The 26,590-nt window shown below is 35.8% G+C and overlaps 1 protein-coding gene across 12 annotated transcripts in view; it reads left to right on the top strand.

The window, feature by feature from the left end:
- The first annotated feature begins 2,826 nt into the window (after positions 1-2,826).
- The window catches only part of LOC113436187 (complement factor H-related protein 5-like), a 256,629-nt gene continuing 232,865 nt past the window's right edge, over positions 2,827-26,590 (top strand). For 10 of the 12 annotated variants that reach the window (XM_087930322.1, XM_087930326.1, XM_087930328.1 and 7 more), the window contains exons 1-6: positions 2,827-3,270; positions 5,695-5,868; positions 8,369-8,557; positions 11,964-12,146; positions 12,421-12,627; positions 19,378-19,557. In XM_087930322.1, the coding sequence (XP_087786448.1) occupies positions 3,207-3,270; positions 5,695-5,868; positions 8,369-8,557; positions 11,964-12,146; positions 12,421-12,627; positions 19,378-19,557 (997 nt within the window). In that variant the 5' untranslated portion in view covers positions 2,827-3,206. The remainder of the gene's footprint in view (positions 3,271-5,694; positions 5,869-8,368; positions 8,558-11,963; positions 12,147-12,420; positions 12,628-19,377; positions 19,558-26,590) is intronic. The other 2 variants (XM_087930320.1, XM_087930324.1) reach the window with 2 other exon arrangements.

The following is a 26,590-nucleotide window of genomic DNA, read 5'->3' on the forward strand; positions in this document are numbered from 1 at the left end:
GAATTTAGATCTAAAATTTTTTAAAAAATCATGATTAGTCTCAATATTTCTAAAATGCTTAAACTTTTATTGTTATCAACAGTGATTTTATAGAGGAAGAAAAGAAGAATTGCTTAAAATGGCAGGGTGCTCTACAATCTACTCTAGAATGAGTCTCCATTTTGGCCATTTGATTTAATGTACAGAGATACAGTAATAATGTCTGATATTTCATCCATATTGCCTATGTGTGAAATCAGTTTAATATTGTAAAATTATCTAAGGTGTATTCTGCCACAGAGGAAGAGATGTAAGAAATAGTTCCTAAAACATAATTTTTAAACTCACATTTTATTTTGTAGGTTGCAAATAATGAATGATGTCAGCCCTTTTTTACCAGTGTGTGGATGTCAGTAATCATGAATAATTTTCTTTAATAACCCTGCATAAAACTTCACTGTGTTTCTTCTGGAAAATATATGAACTCTGGATTGTCTGCCAACTATCATAATGGATCTTGAAGATAAAAGCCTATTTTCTAAAAGCTACATTTTAGTACTTGATATTATTGATAATTTTGATAAAACGATAATGCAGTTTTCAACAAATATATAGGCCATCTTTAAGTATTATAATATGTGATACACATTTTTCAAAACGTACCAGAAGTCAATAATGTACACATTTTAGCCAAAACATTTGATTAATGAGAATTGCCAATAATCTCTTCTTAAAGCAGTGACAATAGAATATTGAAAATGATATTTTAGCATGAAGTGTTGAGTTTATTAAATGAATAAAATTCATCTGTAAAAATGATTTTCATTTTTTATTTTCTAAAAAATGTAAATTTTCATAGATGTCAACTAAGATGAATAGATGTCCTGATGCTGATTGAGCTCAATGGGTTCATCAAGAGGGTTGGACTTGAAGACCTCCAAGCTCCCTTCCAACTCTGTTATTCTAAGGCTTATGCCTACAAAGCTCTTTCACAGCACTTTTATTCACAGGGAGCATTCACTGTCATGTGTGTTGATTTAAATTTAAATAAAGATAAAGGTTTCCCTGTCAATCGTGTCTGACTCACAGGCACCATGCTCATCTCCGTTTCTTGGCTGAGGGAGGCAGCACTGTCTGAAGATAATTTTCATGGTCAGCATGGGTATAGGCCAAAAGGAATACATGGAATACTATTACTTTCCCACCGAAGTGGTACCTATTAATCTACTTACATTTGCAGACTTTTGAACTGCTACGTGGGCAGGAGCTGGGGCAAGTACTGACAGTTCACCCCATTGTACAAAGCTTGGGTCTTGAATCTGGGCGGTCTGTCTGTCTGCCTATCTATCTATCTATCTATCTATCTATCTATCTATCTATCTATCTATCTATAGACCAAACACACATGTAGACACACATACACATAGTCCTCAATACACACACACACACACACACACACAGAGTCCTCAATTTACAAAGGTTTATTTAGTGGTTGTTCAAAGTTACAATGTCACTGAAAGAAGAATGGACATTTATGACCATTGCAGTAGCCCCTTGGTAATGTGACTAAAATTAAGATGCTTGGAAACTGACTCAGAGCAAAGTCAATGGGGAAGCCAGATTCATTTAACAACCATGCTACTTATGTAACTGCAGTGATTCACTTAATAGCAGTACCAAGAAAGGTTGTAAAATGGGCAAAACTCACTTAATGTTTCACTTACCAACATAAATTTTGGACTCAATTGTGGTCATAAGTATGTATGTGTATGTGTGTGTATGGGTATGCATATATACATATACATGCATACACACACACACACACACACACACATAAAAATAAGCACATATATGTATGTACATATGTAAGCAAATATATGTATATACATATACATACTTAAATATTATTTAAACAGCCCTTTTTACCAGTTCCTGGTAAATTTTGCAATGTTTACCAAAGCTATGGCTTAGTCCTCCTCACAAACAACTACCAGACTTATCACAGAATCTCTTCAATCAACAGTCTACAAGCTGATCTACAGCTAATAACGTCTTCCCCATACTGAGCCATGAACATGCAGATTCAACATACTATAGATATAAAAGCTGTAGAAAGTAGAGATAAGCACTACAAGGTGCTAGGGAGAGAACTACAGGTGACTGCAAAAAATATAAATCTTTCCATTCCCCACAATTCAGTTAGAACTGAAAATGTTTCTTGGCTGAGAAGCAAAATATTTTCAAGCGGAAAAAACCCCAAGAAAGTACAATTGCTTTCCTTTGGGAAAGCATCTACAGGACAACCTGGATGATTGAGAATCTCCATAGACACTTTTCTCAAGTTATTTTCTGGGCCCGATCTCAGGCTCCTCTTATATGACTGCTGCCTTGGTAATGGCTCTTCTTGTCCTCCAAGGCCAGTTTCTCTGTCTCTCCAACTGCTGGGAGGGAGAAACACTGTTTTCGCTAAAGACAAGATGGCTCAGTTCAATTTTGACTCAATTCAAACTGTATTTAATAAATAATATACATATTGCTATCTTCAGAAAGAGTAGATAACAGTAAAAAATATTTCTTATACACAGCTATAAAAATGAGGTGAGAAGAGAAAGGTAGTTCTTGTATCCTTTGGATAAGGAGGCAATATCTTTTTTTTTTCTCTGTTCTTATATACCCTGGGAGTTGATATTATTTTGACCTCCTAGATATTTGTAAAAGTTAAATCCAACCCTAGTTCTCAGAATCTGGGGTGGCAGGAGCAAACAGGTAGCAAAGTGTACTGTCTCCCATGTGATTGCTAATGATTAACTGTTTTTGACTGAAGATAATAAAACTACAGAGTTTTTTAAGGAAGATATTGGATATCTGCAATGTGTGGTTCCTATACATCATAAATGCAAAAGAGATATGCCAGATTCATAAATGTCATGTATAATAATTTTGCTGTTAGCTGCTGCTGAAGACATTGGGAAGATTCTTGAATGCAAGTGGTGGGTTTTTTTTTTCCTTCGTAAGAATTGGAAACACTGCCTGAAAAGCTGAAGTATTGCTTTATTTGTTTATCGTCATCACTGCAACACAAAGTTTATTTATAATCCTCTCTTAGCTGGCAAGATCATATTCTTATTCCCATAATGAGGAAGGGATGGTAGTAGCTGGGAGAAATCCACTGAGATTGCCAAACTGCTGAACTGAGGTTTAGTGGTTCAGACATTGCCTGAAGAGCTATGAAGAGCTGGCTACTCCTGGTTGCTGCTGTTCTTCTCTGGCCGGGCAGCTCTTCTCAAAATGGTAAGTTAAGAAGAAAAGAAATCAAAGGGTTACTAAGGAAAACAGCTTCTGCTGTGTTCATTAAAGGAACAATTTCTTTTAGCAAAAGCAAAGAGTTCCATTTTCCATTTGTGGCCTTCTGGAAATTTGTAATGGCAGATTCTTTAAAAATATCATAGACTTACAGTATAATTCCAATTGCCTTCTCAAATGCAAGATTTTTGATCAACTGATTTGTATATAGCAAAATTCTTTGCATCATTATTGTAAATTTACACCCGTCTGGAAGGAAGTTTGCTTCAGTTAATAAAGAACTGGATATGATGATAACCAAATGATTACCATGTCTAATAATGATACTTTAAAACTGAAGCAAAAGCTTTAATTTCATTGAAGCATTTATGTTTAATGGTTTATTTTGCTTATAAACAAAAAAGATCCTCAAAAGTTGAAATGAAGAGACATAAAAATGGAATATATTTATTGAATATATTTCTACCATAATTTAACCAAGTGCATGCTATCAGTACTGTAGAATCTATACTTTCCCCCAAATTTTTCTCTCTTTTTCCTTCTAGATGAGGTAATTTTATGAGAGCCTCTATTATGCTTTGGGCTGTCACTAAAGCACATAATACCTAGATAAGAACATTGATCATCTAGGAATCATATCTATGTTTTCTGAAACCTGTTCCAAGGGGATGAATCTTCATAAGTCAGAAGTTTGAAATTTTAGAGATGTATTTCAGTTATGTTTATATCAGGATAAATACAAAAGCAATTAGTGTATAACTTAATTCACAGTGATAATATCCTTTAGGAGAAGAAAAAGAGGGAAATATTCACATCTCAAGACACTGAAGCTAAGGTTACACTTGCTTCTATTCACACTGATCGAACCTTTGAGCCAATAATTTATTTATCACTGTTTTTGATGGTTGCCTGACAGTTGCCTGGTCTTTCTTATTTCCCTTTTTTAATCAATTGATTTATGTTAAATAAACTCGTTTTCAAAAGTCATTCATGGGGGGAAAGTAAGAAAAGCATTGGCCCTGTCAACAGAGACCACAGAAGGTGCTCCTTTCCCAATAATTGTAAAATTAACTGATAAACCATTGGTACAATAAGTAGTTATTGCCACCCCATATCAAGCTCTTACTTTCAAATTTGATAGCTGAAGATTTAGAGATATTCTACAATTATTTTCTTCCCTGCTTCTGCCCACCATTGCTGTTTAGAATGAATATTTGTGCTCTCTACACTGTATATTATTTCTCTCTCTCTCTCTCTCTCTCTCTCTCTCTCTCTCTCTCTCTCCCTCCCTCCCTCTCTCTCTCTGTTTGTGTATGTGTGTGTAGTGTGTGTATGGATATCTCACACTTTGTTCTATCATGCTCTATCTCTAAAAAGAAAAGAAAATGGAATATAACAAGGTGAGAGAATTATAGCCTACATAATAAATTCTCAACTGGCACCATTTAAACCTGATTAAAAGAAAAAAAAACTATAGATAATAGATACTGAGAAATTAATAGGAAGGCGGTACTAGTCAGAAATGGATTTATTTCTCTTAGAAAAGAACTGTTGCCAACTTTAACATTTTTGAGTCATATATTGCCTAGGAATTATACAAGGAAAGATGACAGGGTTATTACAAAAATCACAGGGTGATTTATTGTTACCATCCATGGTAAGCCATGATAAGTACCAGCAAGGAGGAAATTCTACAGAATCACTTACAAAGAAGTTGCTTTGGGAGGGGCAAGTTTAATAGCCCTCCAACCTCTCTCTATCTACCATCCACAGAAATACTTAGGTTAGGCATCAGCAAGGGAAGGTTACATATTACAGGAAGTCTTTGAGTTATAACTTAATGGAGAATTTCCATCACAGTTGCAACATGTTATGATCATAAAGTCTATCAGTCATGAGAGTGACTAGATTTTATAAACATTTTTGTGGTGGCCATTAAATGAATTATCACAGCCATTAAGTGAATATGTATTTATTAAGCGTACCAGTGTGGTTTTGCAGTAAACCAGAAGCAAATGGTTTTTACTTACTTAGGTTTTCAGCAAAACTGTCATAAAACAGGGTCATGTGTACATAGGATGCTGCAATTGGCTGTAAATGCAATGCAGTTGCCCAGCACCAAAGTGCACTCATGACTGAGGCAGGGGGTGACATTTTGAATCTGGGTTATAAACATTCCACAAGTAATTCCTTGGAATTCAAATGATTGCTAAATTGAGGATTACCTATAGTTAGGATTAAATGTCCATCAAGCATTGGTTTCCTAGTTAAGACAAAAGTGGGAAATAATTGTCTAATTTGGGTTAGAGCAGAAAGTTTGTTATATCCAGTTCATGAGAAGTTCATGAGAGTAAATAGAAAAAGTTAGCCTGTCTAAGCAAATAAGATAATTTAATGTAAATATAATTTCAGAATGTGAAGAACCAAATGAGATTGACTTTGGGGAAATTGTGAGCATTGAGAAAGCCAAGTACCTGGAAAATGACCGAGTACAATACAGATGCAACCCTTCCTATGTCTTGGAAGGACCTGAATGGATTCAGTGTAAGGGACAAGAATGGACACCTCATCCACCAAAATGCTTGGGTAAGCCATCATGCTTTCTTTGACTAGTGTAGACCTGGGAGAAAATGCAGAATTCATCCAATAGGAGAAGAATTGCAGCTGCCAAATTCTTTGAGAATTGGTTTGAATTTGCATTCAGGTGTTCCCTCGGAAGCCAGGCTTTCCTCTGAAGCCACAAACTGTGCTGGTGTCATCTTCTTTTCAAAAAATTAAATAGATCCAAATTGTTGGATGTACAGTGGATATATTTAAATGATATTCAATTGGAAGCTTATTCTCACTTCTCAAGAATGCTGAGTAACTTAGTTACAGCTGGTTGCAGACTCAGTGGTTAATAAAGTAGGAAACTGCATTTTTTTGCTATGGAATTCAGCCAGCTAGAAAGCTGTAGAAGGAAAACTTCTGAGTCTAGTAATTACAATTTATTCAGCACAATTACTCAGATTTCTCCATGATCTTTCCTTCTCTTTTAATAATACAAAAACTAGATCCCATCATCCTTGTAGCTAGTACAGTTGGGTAATCCATCACATTCCTACATCCATTATGCAAAAACTGTCTAGGACTGTCACTCAAACTCAAGGCCCGGGGCTGGATCCAGCCCATGGGGTGCTTAGATCTGGCCCACAGGGCTGCCCTGAAAACCGCAAAGGACTGGCCTGCAGTGCCTCTGCCAGCAAAAATAGAGCTTGGGAGAGCTACCTGCAGCCCTCCGAGCTCCAACTTCAAGGGCTAAGAGTTCCAGGGATATGTCACAACCAAAAACAGAGCTCGGGAGCCAATTTTCACTGGTGGAGTGCTTGGACCTCAACAGGTGCCCCAACATGAATGACATCAAGCTGGCCATTCCCACCCTGGCCCTGGCCACCATGGTCAAATACAACCCTGATGCGACCCTCAAATGAAAATGAATTTTACACCCCTGGTCTAGGAGTTAACAAAAGCTCAGACAATTCAGCATTGTTATTCAGAGGACAAAATGCTTCACTGAAACATTTCTGACCAGGATTCAGATTTCTTTTATCTGACTCGTGCCTTGGTAGTGACTTTTCCTCCAGTTCCCCAAGGTTATTCCATGCTTGTTATAGATATTAGGATATGATTAATTCAACAACCCGCTTCACGAATCACTGCCATGTCATGACAAAGGGGCTTGTGCAGCTCAAAAGCCATGAGCTAAGCCATGCAGGGCCACCCAAGATGGACAGGTCATAGTGGACAGTTCTGACAAAATGTGGTCCACATGAAATGGAAATTGCAACCCACTCCAGAATCCTTCACAATAAAACCACATGAATAGTACCAAAAAGCTAAACAATATGATGCTGGAAGATGAGCTCTTTAGGTTGGAATGTGTTCTGTATGTGTCTGGGGAAGAGAGGAGGGCAATTACAAGTAGCACAAGAAAGAATGGAGCAGCTGGGCCAAAGCTGAAATGACACTCAGCTGTGGATGTGTCTGGTGATGAAAGGAAAGTCCAGTGCTGTAAGAACAATATTCCATAGGAATCTGGAATGTAAAATCTATGAATCAAAGTAACCTGGATCTGACTGAAGATGAAATGGGAAGATTGACAACATTTTGGGAATCAGTGAAGCGCGTGCTCACTGAATCAGTTGTTACACTGGTCGAATCCCACCCCTGATCACAGAGGATTGGAATGCAAGAAATATGAAATTGAGGTAACCAAAATAACAGCAATAACAAATTTGGCTGTGGAGTATAAAATGAAGCAGGGGTAAGACCCTCATGTTGAGAAAGATTGAAGGCAAAAGGACAAGGGGACAGCAGAGGATGATATGGATAGATATTGTCATTGATGCAATAAACATGAATTTGGACAAACTCCAGGAGACAATGGAGGATAGGGATCATTGCTTGCAATGGTCCATGGGATTGTGAAGAGTCAGACATGACTTAGCAACTGAACAACAACATCACAATTCAACAAGGGGCATTATAATATTTACTGGATAGCTAAAAGAATGCTTTAAAAGTATTGTCTGTCACACCTGTAATGCTGGAAGTAACCCTTGGGTGGAAGGACATTGACTGATAGGATACTGAATTGCCCCACTATTAATAACAATAAGCTCATTAATATGAGCAAAAAAAGCAGAACTAAAAAATCAAGAGAGACAGGGGCCAATGTTCAATGCTTAGAAATGTTGCGTCATATTTTGACATAATATGGAACAAATTTTGTTCCACTATAACTCAGTTCACTCAAAATATCTTTGCAGAAGATTTTGGGTTAAGCTGTTTATTCTTAACTTGAAACAAACCAAACAACATCTGCTTGTGCATGCTTCTACAAGCCAATTCTCTGTGCTAAGTCTATAACAGAATCATAATTTTATTATCATTAATATTGTGCTTTAATTTGGCTTATTTCATTTTGACCTGGAACTATCCATTGTGATTTGCAGATAAGACTGATTTTCTTGAGGGTGGAATAGAGGGAAACTAATGGACAATTATCTCTATTGAGAAGATCTGAATTATTTTCTGTGTTTTTTAGCACCCTGCAGTATCACAAGACAACAGTTAGCAGCAAAAAACTTGTTTGTGTTTGGGAATCAAAGAAAAGCTCGGCTTATTCAAAGTAACCAGAACCTACAATTTCAGTGTAATGAAGGATATGTGCTTGTGGTTCCATCAGTCAGAAAGTGTGTTGACGGTTACATGGATTTCCCATTATGTATCTCTGGTAAGCTTGCTGTCAATATGATGGATTCCCTCTAAGATTATAATTAATTAAAATAAGTAATATAGCATAATGAATATTAACATTTGCTTCTAAAATCTCAATCTTTTATAAGTGATTTAATATTCACTGAACTCTCTCACCTCTTGGCTTAGAATTTTATTAGTGTAATCTAAAAAAATAAAATAAATCTGAAGGACGTCAGATTGGAGAAGGATGTTCTGGCATTTCCCCAAATGTATACATTGTATCTAAGGCTCAATCCAAAATCTTGAACTTCAGTTAAGAATTCTGTTTCCTTGTAGTTGAAAATATGCATAATATTGGTAATATGCTTAATAGGAATTTGTATCACAAATTGCAAAGGTTTCTTAAAAATATGTTAATCTCATATTATTAAAAGAGAATTTAACTTGGAAGGTATTTTATGGTTAAATCAATGTATAAATAGAAAGTATATCTTGCTACTCTCACAGAGCTGATGGATGATTTTTATGCTGATCAAATTGAAGAGTTTAAAATTAAAATATTGGATGCTTGGTGAATTAACAGGTAAATTCTTTGCATGTTGTTTAATATAAGTGAGACAGTAACATCTAAAGTTCAAAATATCTACATACAATGGTCTGAGAATTACAGATGCAATATAATATACAATAGAACAGATACAGTTACAGATTCAATAGAAAGAGCAATAATATAACACTGATATTACTATTCAGTTATTTAATCATATCTATCTATGTGTAATAATTTAACTGAAAGACCTTTAGGGCAGGGGTAGGATTCAGTTTTTTAAACAACTGGTTTTGTGGGCAGGGCTTAGTTGGTGGGTGTGGCTTGGTGGTCATGTGACTGGATGGGCGTGATCAACTTGACACCACTCATGTCAAGGGCACTTCTCCTCGCCTGGCCTCTCGTGACAGTGGGGATGCTGCAACAGTCATAAGTGTGAAAAATGGTCATAAGTCACTTTTTTCAGTGCCATTATAACTTTGAATGGTCACTAAATGAACTGTTGTAAGTCAAGGATTACCTGTACAAAAATACAAAAAGCTTCCTTACTTGCAAAAAGCTTCCCTAAATACCAATCATTAGATTAAAAAAACCTGCAAGCCGGAGTTACAAATCAGGCAGGGTGCCAGAGCACCTTGAGGAATGAAAATAGTTAAAATTCAGTGATAACTATCAAGCAACCAACTTTTGCTCATAAAGTGAAACCTTTAGCAGAGAGGTCATTTAAGCTCTCCAGAAAAAATACACCCAAGAAAAGCAATCCTTAGATCCATTTGCACCACTTAAAAATACCAGCTGGTCTCACTCACCTCAGAAGCTATCCTAAGGAAATCATCCAGATTTAAGGAAATGTCACATGCCCTCCAGAAAGGCAATAAAAAAAATCAGTGCCAAGCTTGCATCCTGCCTCTTGGAAGTATACCCCAAAAGGACAGTACCAGATAGTACTAAAGCAGTGAGGAAAACCCCCTCCCCAGATAGAAAAAGAAACCATGAGGCAAGAAAAAATTCAAACACAATACAAATAATTAAATCAAAACAGTAGCTGTTGCTTGTTGAAGCTAAATAGGGAAAATTATCCCATCAATAAACACAGGTTTAAACATCCCCAAGCACAGAATTAACTTTCACCGAAAACCAGTTTTAGACCAAAACTCAGAAAGGATATGTAAATTCACGTTTGAATGTTAATCTTTCTAACTAGCCAAGAAGCCTTGCTGAATGTCACTCATCTTAGTTCCCTGTGACTAAAAGCTTTGCTTCATTATTTAATTATTTCTTCAAAGTGCTGATTGTCCAGGGAAGTATTTCCTCTCAACAGCAGTGTAAAAATCTTAAAACAACCCTTCCCCTTTAAGAAAGCCAAGCCCCAAAAGCTCTGGAGACAGTAAGTCTAGCCTGTCTGCCAAGAATGTAGAACAAACAAAAGGAGATTGCTTCTAACTACCTCCAAACTGCTTAGAAAGTTAACAAGGGGTTCTATAGAACTGGATAGAACCGGTAGAATCCCACCCCTGCTTTACAGTCTGTATTAGAAAGTGATTATGTGTCAGCCTTGCAAAGTAAATTGTAGAGGATGTTCGATCAGATGAGCTAATTCCACTGTTAAGGTAGGATTACTTTAACAGAAACTTGCAGTCCAAAAGTACATTCCTTCTCCCTATGCCCTTTATAGCCCATGAAACTGGGAGGGTCTCTTCTGAACCGCTTGCCCTGTCTATTCCTGGCATGGACTGAGTTACCTTTTTACCTGACAGTTCTTTTGGCTGCATATCTTCTCCCTTTCTCCCAAGGTCATTCCCACATACCATTTTTTCATATATTTCTGTAGCGATCTTGGCAATTATCTGAGTCAACATAGAGCAACACAGAGAGAGAGGGAGAGGGAGAGAGGGAGAGAGGCAGAGAGAGAGAGAGAGATTGTTCTAATAGGTTGTACCTGATTTTATTGGAAAAAATGAACAGAATCTGTAATAATGTTAAACCAATTTCTTTATAATTATTATTTTAAGGAATGTCAAAAGCTTCAGCTAGAATTTCCTGCCCCAAAATTTAAGAGTGTCAATATAATCAATTTAATCAAATTGAATTTGAAACTATATCGGAAATTTTAAAATATCTTTAAAGTTGAAAATGCTGATATTTCTGACTTATGGGGTGAAGACGTGGAATATTTGATAATGGAGTATCAATTTATGTAAGACTTTAAAACATGTTAACCGTTTGTGTTAAGTGTAACTTGAGTTTGAAATGAATTTATGAAACAATTTTCTTCTGAGTTTAATAGTACTCTTGAAAGACTATTTCAGAAATTTTTCTGATTGTGGCTGAAATAGATTTTCTTTGTTGTTGGTATAAGAAATGTAAGGGCACATCAACTAATTTAATTTGATCGTGGCCAATTTTAGTTTTCTTTTGGAAGAATCTTGTAATAAATAGAAATATTTATGCAAACGTTTTTATGTTAAAGATGTGAAAGCTTTTGATATTTTGAATTACATTCTAAAATGAAGGCATTTAACACTTTCTTAGGAACTTGGGGTTATATCATGCATAGCCAAAAAAGTTTGGAAAACTGCTATTACTTTAAATATCAAGAAGTGGATTCAAAAATATATAATGTTAATTTTTGAAAAGATTATTCTTTTCTGCAAAGAAAAAATGATATTGTAAAAATTTTGTCATAGATTCCATAATAATGACAGAATATGTTTATGTGTAATTTGAACTTATTTATACACACACACACACAGAGAGAGATGGTGTGTGTGTATGTGTATGCATTTATAATATATAATACATTTAGATGATTTAGATCAATTTAACCTGTTAATTCTTAGAGAAGAAATTCTTAGTTTATTTACTTTTTCATCCATGCTTCCATATTTGTTAGAAGGAGGGCAAAATTGCAGTGGTCCACCAAGAATTGAGAATGGAGACATTATTACTTTATCTGAGAAGCTGTACAGATCTGGCTCTTCAGTAGAATTCAGATGCCAAACATATTATGCCATGGAAGGCCAGAACAGATCTTTTTGTGACAATGGGACCTGGACAAAAGTGCCCATTTGCCTGGGTAAGCAGAAAACAAAGTCTTCATCCAATTTTCATGAGCATTTCTAATCATTAAGATTCACTGCGCTCTCTCTCTCTCCCTCTCTTTCTCACATATAAAAAAGATTTAATTGATGTTGCCTGCAGCAGCTTCCTTTATATACAATTTCAGTCCTATATCTGAGGTGGATACTAGATGAAAGCTAAATCTAGCTAAATCTTGCAATATGGTAATATGATGTATTTGGATCCCAACAGCCTTTTCTAATAGGATTTGCTTTCTTTTTCCACCTCAGATCCCTGTGTGATCTCCAGGACCGAATTGGAAAGCCAGAAAATAGATGTTAAAGATGAAATAGATGTGCCTGAAAATATATTTATTCAACGTGGTCATTCTATTGAGCTGACCTGTAAAACAGGATATGTCCTGGAAGCATATTCTTCCCAATCAGCTTTTGTAATCCAGTGTGATGGGACACCATCCGTGATTCCTAAATGCAAAGGTGACTTCAAAAGTTTAATTTTATAATTCTGCTATCACCAATACAAAGCCAAAGCACTTCAGTTTGAGTCTATTAATGATTAGAGCTAAAATAAGCTGCAATTATTTATGTGCTTTGGTACTACTTTGGTACTGGTACTAATATTTTTATTCCTCTTGAAGCATTCCCAGCTGGGCTGCACTTTTCTTTTCTTTCTTTTTTTTTTAAACAGACTTTATTCAGTTTTTCACATTAAAAACAAAAATCTATTTTTAGTGGACAACATATTTCCGGGTCATCATCTTTACATACAAATATGACAGAAATTATACATTGATATATGCATACTTAATTCTATTATTACGTTTTCCATTCCAGATTTTCAGTAAGGAGAGAAATGAACACATTAATTCTAGCCTCTTTCATTAATCTCAATCAATTTTGTTTCATTTCAATTATTTCAAAAATAATCCTTTAGTATTTATTTTTAAATATAAGGATAAACAATACGTACTTGCCTAATAAATAGTAATAAAGTTTAATTCTAAATTCTTTCATTAATCTCAATCTAAACATCTTTTTATTTCCTTTCAATTATTTCAAATATAATCCTTAATATTTATTTTAAAAATAAAAATAAACAATATATATTTGCCTAATAGTAATAATAATGAAGTTACCAATGTCTCTCCTTGCTTTTATTAATCTATATTAAACTTATTAGTTTAGCTGGTTCTTTAGTCTGCCATATTCCCTTTCCATTACACATTTTTTTTATGAATTCTAAATTAATACAGATCTTAACATACCCACACAAAAAGAAAAAAGAACAAGTATAAGTTTCCCCTCTTTTACTGTTTTGAGTGTAACACCTTAATGATTAGAATATACCGTTATTCCCTCATCTTAATTCCCAATAGACCATTAGTCATTACATCTTTTCAATTGGATTCCACAGCATATTCCCCCCCCCTCATAAGAGTTATCAGTTTCTATATTACCCTATTTTCTAAGTATTTTTAATTGCAAAGATATTCTTATTACCCCATGTCACCCTGCAGAATCCCCTTTTTAATTCATCAACCATTATCTCTGAAAAAGCCATTACTTTTCAACATTTTACTAGTTCTGTGTTTCTTTCAAATGCCTGTTTCTTACTGCTTCTCCTCCCCCTCTTTTCGCCATGTCTTTCGTCATTCCAATTTATCTCTTTCTTAATACCTTCCTTTCCCCTTTTCTGCTGAGTCTTTCTGCATTTCCTGACTTCACAAGTATTCCTTCTTTTAATTGTAAAGAAACAATTCCCTTTCAACATTTTACTGGTTCTGTGTTTCTTTCTCTCACATGCCTGTTTCTTACTGCTTCTCTTCCCCCTTTTTTCCCCATAACTTTTCTCATTCCAATTTGTCTCTTTCTTAATATCTTCCTTTCCCCTTTTCTGCTGAATCTTCCTACCTTTTCTGACTTCACAAGTATTCCCTCTTTTAATTGCTTTCTTAAAACTCAACTTTTTAACCTTCCTTCTTTCCCCACTTCTTTATAGCGTTCTTTGTGTTAATTGTCTATTTGAAATGTCTTCTTCTTGAATCGACTCCTCCCCCTCTGAGAATCTTGCTTCTTGTTCTATAATCCCCATTTCCATTTTTTCTAGCACAGAGCAAAGTGATTTGCCTCTTTCCTGTAGTAGTTCTCTCATATTTTTGAGTTCCATTTTAAATTCCTGAAGAGATATCATCATTCTTATATTTTATGATCATTAAAGTCCACAAAAAGAAACCACTTTTACTCTTCTTTCTTCTTTCAGTTTTTTAAAGTTCTCAGGTATTCCAGTCCAGGGTTTATACCAAAAACATCAATCAGTCCCCCACACAATCTTTCCTTCCTTGCTTTCTCTTTTGTTCTGGTTCTGCTTTCACTTTCTAAAATTCTTACTTTGTTTCAATATTTCTGTAATGTTATATCCACACCAGTCCATTCAAAGACAAGATGCTTTCCCTTTTATTTGAACTAAATTTTTATCAAAAGGTGACACTCTCCATTGTACAAAGTCTTCACTTTTTCCCCTTGTATTTTTATTTAAGATTTTTTGAACCTCAATATTCCAACACAGTCCAGTCTCCAATATGTAAACATTGTTATTATTATTCTTTAACAATCTTAAGTCCAGCTTTAATTTTATACTTGTTTATTCCCAAATTATTTTAGTCCAATTTCATTAAATCTTTAATTCCAGCTTCTTCTTTCCCAGTTCGAAGCCCCATTTAGCTGTCAAAAATATTTTTCTTTTTTTCTCTGTCCCTTTGTAATTTCGCCGCTCGCTTTTCTTTTCTTAAAAATTCTACGTTACCTTGATCCCGGGGTACTTTTATTTGGTTATGTTGCCCAGTTGTCCCGGTTCAGATGTTATCCACTTCTTTCTTCTCTCCTGCACAAATCTTAATTGAGCTGAGTCATCCTCTTCGGGATGGCCATTTTAGACCATCGCTGCAGTCATCTTCGGGAGGAAAAAAAGCCAAGCCCAGAGGGGGGAGATGCGGCTCCCCACAATCTGGCTTGCTGCTTCCTCTTACTCCACTGCCCCTCCAAGGCAGTTTCAGCCCCTAATCAAGATGATTGGGGCTCTCTGACGAAAGAGCATGAACAATAGCCACAGAGGGTTGCGATCTACCATCTGTCGGTGAGGAGGCTCCGCCTTCTTTCCTGGGCTGCACTTTTCTATGCTGAAAAGGCCCAATAGAACTCTTGGGATATAGTTGAAATAGAGCAACGTGAAAGGCTTCAGATTGCTGGAGAGGAGTGGTGCAATGAAAGATCCTTCCATTGTTTAATGTCCAAGTTAATGCAAAAAGTGCACTTTGCACTCTTCAGATTTACAGGCCCCCCACCAAAAAATAGTCTGCTGTTTCATCAACATAGGGAAATATATCTGCATGGCAATATTTTTATATCTTTAAAAATACAGTAATTGCTTTTGCTGACAATAAACTCCATAGCTGAGCTACTATTGTTTCCATTTTTTAAAGAATTTATAAACTATTGCCATACAAAAATCTAAATATCAATACCAATAGAAATTCCAACTCCCTTTCTAACAAGACTATAGGAAATTCTTTAGTTACTGGTGAAGAATATTGCTGTGCTTCTAATTTTAGCACTAACAGATTAGGGGATGTCTAGTGAAGGACGTCTCACAATTCTAGCAGTTCAACATCTCCCAGAACCAGCTGTTCCACCATAGGCAACATCATGGAGATGTTTCTTTGTTTATGCATTCATGCTATTTCTGTACCCTGTTGATCCTGATGGATTCTAGGCAGTTTACAGATATTAAATTAGCAATAAAATAATCAAAAATTAAAATTTAATAATATGATTAAGAATAAATCATAAGAAAAATGTACACATGACTTCTGGTTTGCAGGGCTTTGGCAGCAGGCAGGAATCCATGATCATGTGCGGTTTCTGCCTGGGCTCGCTGCTGGAGTGCCCCGAGCCAGCTTGCTTTGGGGCTAAGCCACCCTGTAGAGGTGGTGAAGATGGGGGAGACCCAGCAGGGTCGAGGGGAGCAGCACCTCTCCTCCTCAGCTGGCTAAACTCCCTTTCCCGAAGGCAGTAAGAGCGGCGGTCAGAAATGGCCGCCTCAAAGAAGCACTCAGCTGGAAAAGAAAGTGCAGGAGGAAGTTAAGAAGTGAAAGTTTTTGGCTGACTGGGACAAAAAGCAACAACTAAGGTACCCTGGAATTTAAATGTTACAAAAGATACATCGCTCCCAAAGAAGAGTTGGAAACAGTGAACGAAAGTGAAAAGGGAAAGTTTTTTTTTCTTCACTCTCCTTCCTCACACTGATAACGAGAAGATCTGAATAAAGAAATCCAAAAAATCCACTTTGGCACTAACAGGTAATTAAACTGGTAATATAATTAAATGCCAAAGGGACAATAAATATTTCTGAACACTAAAAAATCCTTTTTTTGCTATAAGTGGGAAGGGAGAGGAAAAGAATAAGGGCAGGACTTGGAAGGAGGAGTCTGCCTGGAACTCAAAAGAATTTAAAGTTACATCTTAACAAGACTTCTAAAGGATACATTTTAACTGGAACTAAAGTTTTGCAACTAAATAGTAACCCCAAGAAGAGAAAGTGAAAAAAGAAGAAAGGGTTAAAAGAAACAGTTTGTGTGTATTTGGATTGTTTGGTGACTTTAGGATTTTGGGAAATCATATTTGAATGACTAAAAACAATTGGCTGGTTGTTTAAAAAAAACAACACTCTACAATGGCATCACTTCAGGATGAACTGAATGAACTGAAAATTGAATTTAAAAAATATAAAGAAGAGGAAGAAGAAGGGAAGGGCTCCTTTGGCTCCACTTTTCAATTCTTAGAAATGGTGATCGGTGTCTACAAGAAACAACAAGAAAAGACTGTGCAACAAGAAGATTGGGATAAAGAAGAAGCCATCTTTAATGAACAAGAAATTCTATCTGGGGAAGAAAGGGGAAAGGGGGGAAAGAGAATGGAGAATCTAAGATCTAAAAAACAGCCCCAAAAGGGAAAAATAATGTGAAAAGGGGATATAAGGTTGGAAAGCAACAGAAAAGGGGAATACAGAAAAGGGAAATGGAGGTGGAGAGAGAGGGGGGTAAAAAGGGGAGAGAGAAGAAGAAGAAAGGGAAGAGAAGTTACAAAGGTCTGGAGCAAGATGTAAAGAAACAGGATTTATTCAGAGATAATGGGTGAAAATTTAACTGAAGAAGGGATTCTGGATTGTATTGTTATATTTGTAATAGAAATACTGTTAGAAAATTGGAAACAACATATGATTAAAAAGTGGAATAAAATAGTCTGTGAAATTTACTGAAACTTTTGTGAACAAAATAAATGAAATGAAATAAATGAGAGAATTGAATTAGGAAGGAATGGGAACATTTTAACCACTCAATGTTTTATAAAATATAAGTGAAGTGGGAGGGAAGTAATTATGGAAAATTTATAAGTGTTCCCATAGAAGTATGATACTTATTTGAAAAGTAATGTGTTAAATGTTCAAGATTTAAATCAATATTAATATTAATGATAGAATTGAATTGGTATGGATTGTTGTTTTAATTATGTTATATATTTATAATTTTTTCTTTTTTTAAAATACATTGTGTAGTTTTAGAATGTACCAAGCAGAATCCGAACGGAAGTTATGTATTATATTAAGTGTTATAATTTTAGGGGAAAGATATAAAGGTGTCATACTCCACAGGATCACAGGAGAAATTTTGCTTAATGAGAAAAGATTATAGACAGCTGAAATAGGACAGACAAAGAATATAAGTATGATGATTTGAATTGAGATGAAATAAATAAAATAAAATTAAGAAAATTGAAAGAGGGGAGAAGTCATATAGAAAATGTAGAATGATAATAAGATATGGAATGGAATATAAAAATGAGCATGAACTTGAATTTGTGTCTGCACGAAGAGATGTAACCCGGGATCAGGCTGCTTTCAAAAAAGATGTTTTATGTTTTTATGTTCTATGTTCTGTTTGTTTATGTTTGTTTTTAAAAATCATTAAAATTTTCAAAAAAAAGAAAAAAAGAAAAGAAAAAGGCACACATATAGACATAAATCTGTGTGGTCCTACACTCACTCTTGGCTTCAAGAAAACCAGGAGAATGGTTGCCATTCTCTACTTAGGGCAGCTGTTCCTAAGGAGGGGAGCTGCAAGGAAATATCACTCCCTGACTAATTTGAAAGCCGGGGACTCTTGCCACCCAGGTTAGACAAACTGTTGTTAGTTGGAAAACTCAATGTCATAGATGCCTCGTACTTGAGCTATAAAGAACTAGTCATGTCCAGCCTCATGGATTGTACTCAGAGGCACATTGGTAGCCAGTGCAAGTTTTGCAGCAGTGATGTAACATAGCAGATCTAAGAGTATATACTGAGCATACAGGCTATTGAATTCTAGACCAGTTGATGTTTTGACGGTACCCCCAGGGCAATCCCAGGAGGAGATAATTAATTGTTTAAGTACATGCCAAGAAGGTGATATCCACTCTCAGAAATCTCATTCATTAATATTCTCCAGGAAATTTGTCCCAGTCTATCCTTCAGGACTTCCAGCAATGCATCCATCATCACCCCAATGGTCCATCTATATTGTTGTTGGTGATCCACTACCTGAGAGCTATCATCATAGATAGATGACCGCTCCTAATTCTGAGCAGAATTTGAACAGAATGGGAAAAGAGACAAGTCTGGGAAGCTCCATCACAAAGCATTTGAAGGCCTGACTTCTTTCCCCTGTTATTGTTAACCAAAACTGTAACTTCAGGCAGGAGCTGAACCACTGCAATGTGGAGCCTCTAATTTGCAATCCTTTTGCAGGTGGCTGAAAACACTGCTGGGACTGAGTGTGGGATGGAACTGCAAGAATAGAGATATCAGATTGTAGCTTTAGATTGAAAGGGAAGAATAATTATAGCAACTTGCTAAGTTTGCTTGCAATCCTCCAAATAAATAGTAGCCAAGGGCTACTAAAAGTATTTTAAATCAAATTGGTTGATTTCACAGTATATTTTAGATACTAAATGGCAGTTTTAAATTAGTTAATGCCCATCAGTATGCATGACTGCTAATGAAAATGGTCTCATGGTCCTATGGATGTTTAAAAAATAATGCTATTGTTTTCTATGCTGATAGAAAGCAAGGCCCATAATCTGATATGAATGTAAGCTTTTTTTTTTCCAATATAAGATATGATTTATTTTCTTTAGAAATTACATGCAATTCTCCAAGAATATCAAATGGTTCTTTCCGACCTCAAAGAACTTTATACCACGATGGGGATCTAATTCGAATTCTGTGTGACAGTGGATTTACTTTTGAACCTGATAATGGAGAAAAGGTAGTTGAGTGCACGAGAAATGGATGGTCACCTTCACCAAAATGTGTCAGTAAGTAGAACTTCCATGTATTGCTATGATTATAGAAGGGCTAAGACATTTAACTCTGCAGAAGTGTACTTTGTAACATTATTTCATATAATTTTCAAATTATTTTTGCCTAAGGAATTTATTTCACCCAGAACATTTTGGCAGATTTTACACATATCTAAAATACTTATTTAGTTGCAACAGGATACATGATAAGAGGATGTGCTACCACAATAGAATACTGTAGACAAGATGGTACAATAGCATTTCCACCCATTCACCTTAAAACGATTGTGATGGGTGCCAGTGTCCTTCTTCCTGATGCCGATTGACCAGCGGGGCTTTTCATGATCTTCCAGGGTCACCTCAGCCTCTCTGATGGGGTACAGTGAGCAGGCATCTGGCTGGGTATTGGTGGAGGTTTCTCCCCAGCATTTGGCTTCTTCAAGCTTGCTGCTTTGCTTGGACATGGTTTGTATGTTCCCCTCAGTAGAGCGAAAGTTTGCTTCTCTGGGTCGACCATTTTGCAGACTGTAAGGATCTGCCTCTCCCTCTAACTCAAGAAACTGAAGACTCTTGAAACTGAGTATTTCAAAAGGAACGTTTTATTGAGCAGAAGTGAAAGCAGGACAATCAAAGCAGAGTCTGAATTCCCTTAGGCAATACAGTGAGACTTAAGGCAGCAGAATTCCCTTCCTCCAGTCAGATATGTATTCAGCCAATCCATAGGTGTGAAGGTGTTATTGTAACAGCCATCCTGAGAAGGAGATAAGCAGGCATTCTCATAGCCATCTTCTGCTGACTTTCAGAGTGAAACAACCCACATGCCCCCCCCGAATACATTCTCCAAAAGGTGAGAAAATCTCAGGGTGCTCTGGTGCAAGTTATAAAATGGCAGTTGTCAGAGGCAATAAGAATAAATCACAAGGCTCCCCCCTTCTCCCAACTGAATGGCAGTAACACTTTAGGGACCTGACACAACCTATCCTTTATGCTTCAGTTGTCATTTCTAAAACTTCTATGCCTGATCATTGGAATACTCACCTGACATAAATCCATGTTTTAAAATCTATTCTCATTAATATGGCCTAGGAAACAATTTGTTCCCACCAACAAATATAACAGCCACAGTTATTTCAGACAGTTCTTCAACATCCATAAAGCAGATTATTTCTTCACTCATTTTTCCTTTTCTATTAAATATGAGAATAGACCTTATGGATAAATTGAACATAGAGGACTATTCTAAAAAAAACCTTCTTAAGCTGATATGGTAAAATATTCTTAAAGCCCAAATTAAGTAAATATTGAACACTTTTGCTTTGATCTTTTTGCATGTCTGAAAAATCCTAGCACTGTTATCTTTATTCCTAATAATAAATTAAGCAAAGTAAATAACAATCACCATGCCTTTGCATCATCTCTCCATTTAGATACAAACTTTACAGAACCCCCTATAGTTGAAAATGCTGACATTGTTGACGATACAATGGAGAAGTACATGAATGGCGAGAAAATAAATTACCAGTGTAAGGATGGTTTTGAAATATCTGGATCAAGTACTATAATATGTATAGAAAATAAGTGCTCACGTTTTCCAAGTTGTAAAGGTAGGAATGTATGATCTCTGGGATGTGCTCCAGATGTTTTGAGAAATGAAATTAAAGCTATTATTACCCTGAATCATGTACACTATGAAGAGGTGATCCTATGTTATTGCTCTTAGTTTTCCTGTGGGATAAATAGATAAGCCTGTGGGGACATTGATAAACAATGCAATGACAATAAACTAAACTAAACTAAACTAAACTAAACTAAACTAAACTAAACTAAACTAAACTAAACTAAACTAAACTAAACAATTTTTCTACCCACCCTCCCACTTTTCCAACTTGCCTCTCACAGATTTCCTTCTCTGCTCCCTAAGTAGGCCAGCATTCTGCCAGGTGGCCAGTAAGAAGGAGCAAAGCATAGTCTTTAGCTACTCCGGGGAGAAAAAAAATTAAGTTGCCACTTTGCAAAGGATTTGCAAGATTATTATTCGGATTGATTAGATGGGGTGGGGAGACTGCCGCCAACGGCAATTGGTGCCTTGAGTTGTGTGGTGAGGTGAAGCCAAAGTTCCTCCAGTCACAGTGGGAAATGTCTGCTTTTCTGGTCAAGTGGAAATGATGCTCAACACTCTTGATAATGTTTTTTCTGCTTCAGCATTTCCTAATTGGGTTAGCCCAGATATCCAGTCTATGTGAGGTCATGGAGATCCAACTTGAGGGCTACTTTTTATGATTTGTGCATTTTTTGTGTCTGGAAGTAGTGCCTTGCCTGCTTGAATGATCAAGTTTATTTGTTTATTTATTTCCACACTTTTACTGCACCACAATCTATAGAATCTTAACTGTTTATACAGGTAGTCCATGACTTACAGTTCAGATCATTTAATGACCATTCGAAGTTAAAACAACACTGAAAAAAGTTACTTGTGATCATGTTTCACACTTACAACCATTGCAACAACCTCTGGTCACTTGATCAAAATTCAGATGCTTGGCAACTGACTCATAATTTATATCATACCAAGGTTTTATTTTATTATATAAAATACAAACAACACAAGAAAAAAAAGGAAATTAAGGGAAGGAAAGGGAGAGGGGAAAAGTGGGTGTGAAATATAAAGTACAAATTCCAAAAGTGATATCCTCTTTGAATAAAATCCTTTCCTGCTTTATCTTCCTTGCATTGTAAATAATGTGTATTACTGTTTACACCTAGAAATCTTTGTGAACTGTCACCATTTTTATTTGCAAAATTCATTGTATTATTTCAAATATTTTGACCTTACTGAAAAAATATCCTTTTCAACACAGTTTTTCTTTAAACTGATACATCATTTTCTTTAACTTTCTCTTAATACAGGTACTCTCAAATACATTTCCAATATATATATATATTTTTTTAAGTAAAATTTTATTAATTTTCAAAAAAAAAAGTACACAAACAAAACATAAGACATAAGAACATAAAACATCTTTTCCAACAGCTACTTAACAAGACAAATGACATCTCATTTAAGTACAATATAGTTCTAAATTATCACATTTCCACACATAACTTAATATGCATCTTATATATTCAACTTCATATCTTATTACTGTTTTCTACCTTCTTACTGTTTCTTCCTTTATTTCTATTCAATTTTATTCATTCATATATTTCATATTACTATATTTCATATTGTTACTATTTCATATGTTCTTATCCAATATTACTCCTCAATAAGCAAATGTAAACTGACAAAACACATAACATAAAAAATATAAAACTTCTTTTTAGAAAGCGGCTTAACCCCGGGTTATAACTTTTGGTACAGACTTAAATTAAATTCATGCTCAGCTTATATACTATTTCATATCTTATTAAAAATTCTACATTTTACATATATCTTCTCCCCTCTTTTCACTCTCTTAATTCTACTTTATTTATTTAATCTCAATTTAAATCATTTCACTTGTATTTTTTGTCCGTTCTTTTTCAATCATCCATTTATCTTTCTCTTAAACACAAACTTTTTCCTGTAATGACTGATTGAAGTATGACACCTTTCTATTTTCCCCCCAAATTCAACACTTAAAATTAAACATTATTTCTATTCTGATTCTGCTTAGTACATTCTACATGACATTTTAGAATAAAAAAAAAACATAATATTCTTATAGTATATTAAAAATAGTATTCCCTAACAAATTAGTTAATTAAACATCAATTACACAATCCCTACAATATTCTATTAACACATATTTCAAATACAAATATAAAATACAGTCTTGTGTACCTTTGCAGAATCTCTATTTAAATTATATTTTACCCTTTGTCTCTAAAAAAAAGTTGTTTATTAACATCTTGTTTAAAGTCTTTATAACTTCCCTTCGCTTTGTCCCTTCCTTCCTCATCAAATCTAACCTTTTTACCCCCCACTCTCAATCTCCAGCTTTTTAATCTCCCCTCTCTGTTGTATTCCTCTTTTCCATTGCTTTCTATCATTATATTGATTTTTCACCTTACTTTTCCCTTTCTTAATTGTTTTTTTAGACCTTAAATTCTTGATTTTCTTCTCCTTTTTACCCTTTTTTAAAATCATATGTCCATTAAAGATGGCTTCTTCTTCATCGTCCAAGCCTCTTTCTTGTTGCATTTCCTGGTAAGCAGAAATCGCCATTTCTAAAAAGCGAAAGATAGATCCAAAAGAGCCAGCTTCCTCTTCTCTTAATTTTTCAAACTGCATTTTCAATTCTTCAAAAGATACCATTGTGAACAGAAAAGGATTTTTTTTTTTAAGCAGTCCAAATATTTTCTTAGTCTTTCAAAAGATAATTCAAGTCCCAAAGTCATAAAGCAATCAAAGTCAGTACATCCAACACATTCTGTTTCTCTTTCTTACTTGCTCTTCCTGGGGGAGAATTCAATTACATGATTCCAAGACATTTTTTGGAAGTTTTATTGCAATTTAATCTCTAATCTTATAAAACTCCAAGCAGTCTCCTTCAACAAACGTTAGTATAAATCAGTTGCCTCTCTTCCTTCCCCCTTAAAGCAAGAAAATTTGAGTTTTAAAGTATCAGTATTTGAGAATGTAATTTCCCCTTGGCTTCAATTTTAAAAGTTAATACACATTTCCAATATATTTTGTCTACATATATATATATGTATATGTATGTGTATATGGATCTTTGGTTGTTCGGGTTTTCTCCCACGTAAGATTCGAAGTATCTAGGCAACGTTTCGATGAAGTCTCATTCATCATCTTCAGGCTTCTGTCTTCGGCTCTTGCTTCTCAGAGGCTCTTGCTTCACTCTGAGAAGCAAGAGCGAAGACAGAAGCCTGAAGATGATGAATGAGACTCATCAAACGCGTGCCTAGATACTCCAAATCTTACGCGGAGAAAACCCGAACAACCAAAGATCCACATACAAATACCTGAGAACCTCAGAAAACAAGTATGTGTATATGTATATACATTTGTTTTCTTAAGTTTTCGCGGGTATTTATATGTATGGTATTCAGCTTTGTTTGGTTATTTTCCCACATCATTATAGTTGTGCTTTTAAAGTTGTAGCAACGTTTTGGCAGAATCTCATCTGCCATCATCAGGCTTCTGTACAGTATTCGTCTACTATATACTATACAGAAGCCAGATGATGGCAGATGAGATTCTGCCGAAACGTTGCTACAACTTTAAAAGCACAAATAACCAAACAAAGCTGAATACCCCATATATATATGGGATATATATATTCAGCTTTGTTCGGGTATTTTCCCACATCATTATAGTTGTGCTTTTAAAGTTGTAGCAACATTTCAGCAGAATCGTATCTGCCATCATCTGGCTTCTGTATTGTGTTCGTCTGTGAGTCAGACTTTCACAACCATTTCAGTTTTAAATTTGGGGCTAGCTTACTGCTGTGCCAGAATGGTTTTCTCTTCATCCTGATTGGTTGGGAGTCTTGGTCTGTGTTTATTGGTCTTGGAGTTTGCTGTGTTCTGCTTGATTGGTGTTTCTAATATGTTCTGTCTGTTTTGTGGCTTTTTGTGTCTTGATTGGCTGGCAACATTGTGTTCCTGTATTGGAGGCTTTTAGTGCGGCTTGGATCCGAGTAAATGAACTGTTATCATTTATTAAGAAGCTAGGTTTCATCTGGGTGCCTGGTTGGGGTGTGTTTGAGCAGGAGGTATCGGGAGGATCTGTTTGTGCCCAGGTGTTTGCCTGGCTTGTGGTGTGGAGATTTTTTTGTTTGTGAGTGCAGGCTTCCAAATAATTGACAGTCTAGTGGAATCATCTCTTCCATTCATGCTTTCAGGTCTGTTTTCAATCTCTATGGCTTCTCTGATAATTCTGTGGCTGAGGTTTTCTGTAGTGGCTAGGGTTTTGGTGCCATTGAAGTTGATGCTATGACTGTTGCTTTCATGTGTTGGACTAGTGAGGAAGTGTGTTCCAGCTTTTTGACTGCATTTTTGTGTTCATCCAGGCAGGTACTTATTCTTCTATTGGTCTGTCCGATGTATGTGGCAGGTCATGATGGCAGGGGACATCATATATGCCTTGGTTTTCCAGGTCAATTTTATCTTTGGGGTTTCTAAAGATGGCTGCTATTTTTCTGTCTGCTTTGGAGGCAGTCTTGATGTGATGCCTGTATAGTATCTTACTGATTTTGTCTGTAGTACCTCTTATGTAGGGCAGGACAGCTGTTCCATAGGTCTGTTCATCTTCTAGGTCTCCATTATGTCTCAGTGTGTTTTTGTGGATCAAGCCGGTGATTTTGCTTTTGTGGAAACCGTTGGCTGTCAGTACTTTAGTCAGGGTGCATAGTTCAGTCTTTATGTGTGTCTTGTCTGCCAGGCGTTTGGTTCTAGCCATTAGTGTTTTGGCCACGGAGTTTATCTGTGCCAGGTGGTGGTGGGATTGGGCGTTGTGGTAGCGGTTGGTGTGTGTTTTCTTCTGGTATATGGTGTGTCCTAGTGTGCCATCTGTTTTTTTGTAGATTAGTACATCTAGGAATGGTAGTTGTTTGTTTCCCTTTCCATGGTGAACTTGAATTTGGGGTGTGTGCTGTTTAGGTGTGTTAGGAAATTGTTTAGGTTTTCTTTTCCATGGAGCCAAATCACAAATGTGTCATCGATGTATCTTAACCATAGTTTGGGTTTGTGGGTGGCATTAACTAGGGCTCTGGATTCAAATTCTTCCATGAACAGGTTTGCAATGACGGGTGACAATGGTGATCCCATAGGGGCTCCTTCAATTTGCTTATATCTTTGTCCTTTGTATATGAAATTTGTGTTGGTTAAGCAGTGTTCTGCTAGTTGCACAAGGTGTTTAGCTGGTTGGTATTTATTTTTGATGATTTCAAGAGTTTCTTTTATCGGGACTTGAGTGAATAGTGAAACCACATCGAAACTTACAAGCAGATCTTCTTGTTCCACATGTAGATCTTTGATCATTTCCAAGAAGTGGTATGAGTTTTGTACATGTGAAGCTGCTGCTTCAGCATGGGGCTGTAGCTGC

Source organism: Pseudonaja textilis, chromosome 3, assembly GCF_049901715.1.
Source record: "Pseudonaja textilis isolate UNSWEBS1 chromosome 3, rPseTex1.2, whole genome shotgun sequence".
NCBI lineage: Eukaryota > Metazoa > Chordata > Lepidosauria > Squamata > Elapidae > Pseudonaja > Pseudonaja textilis.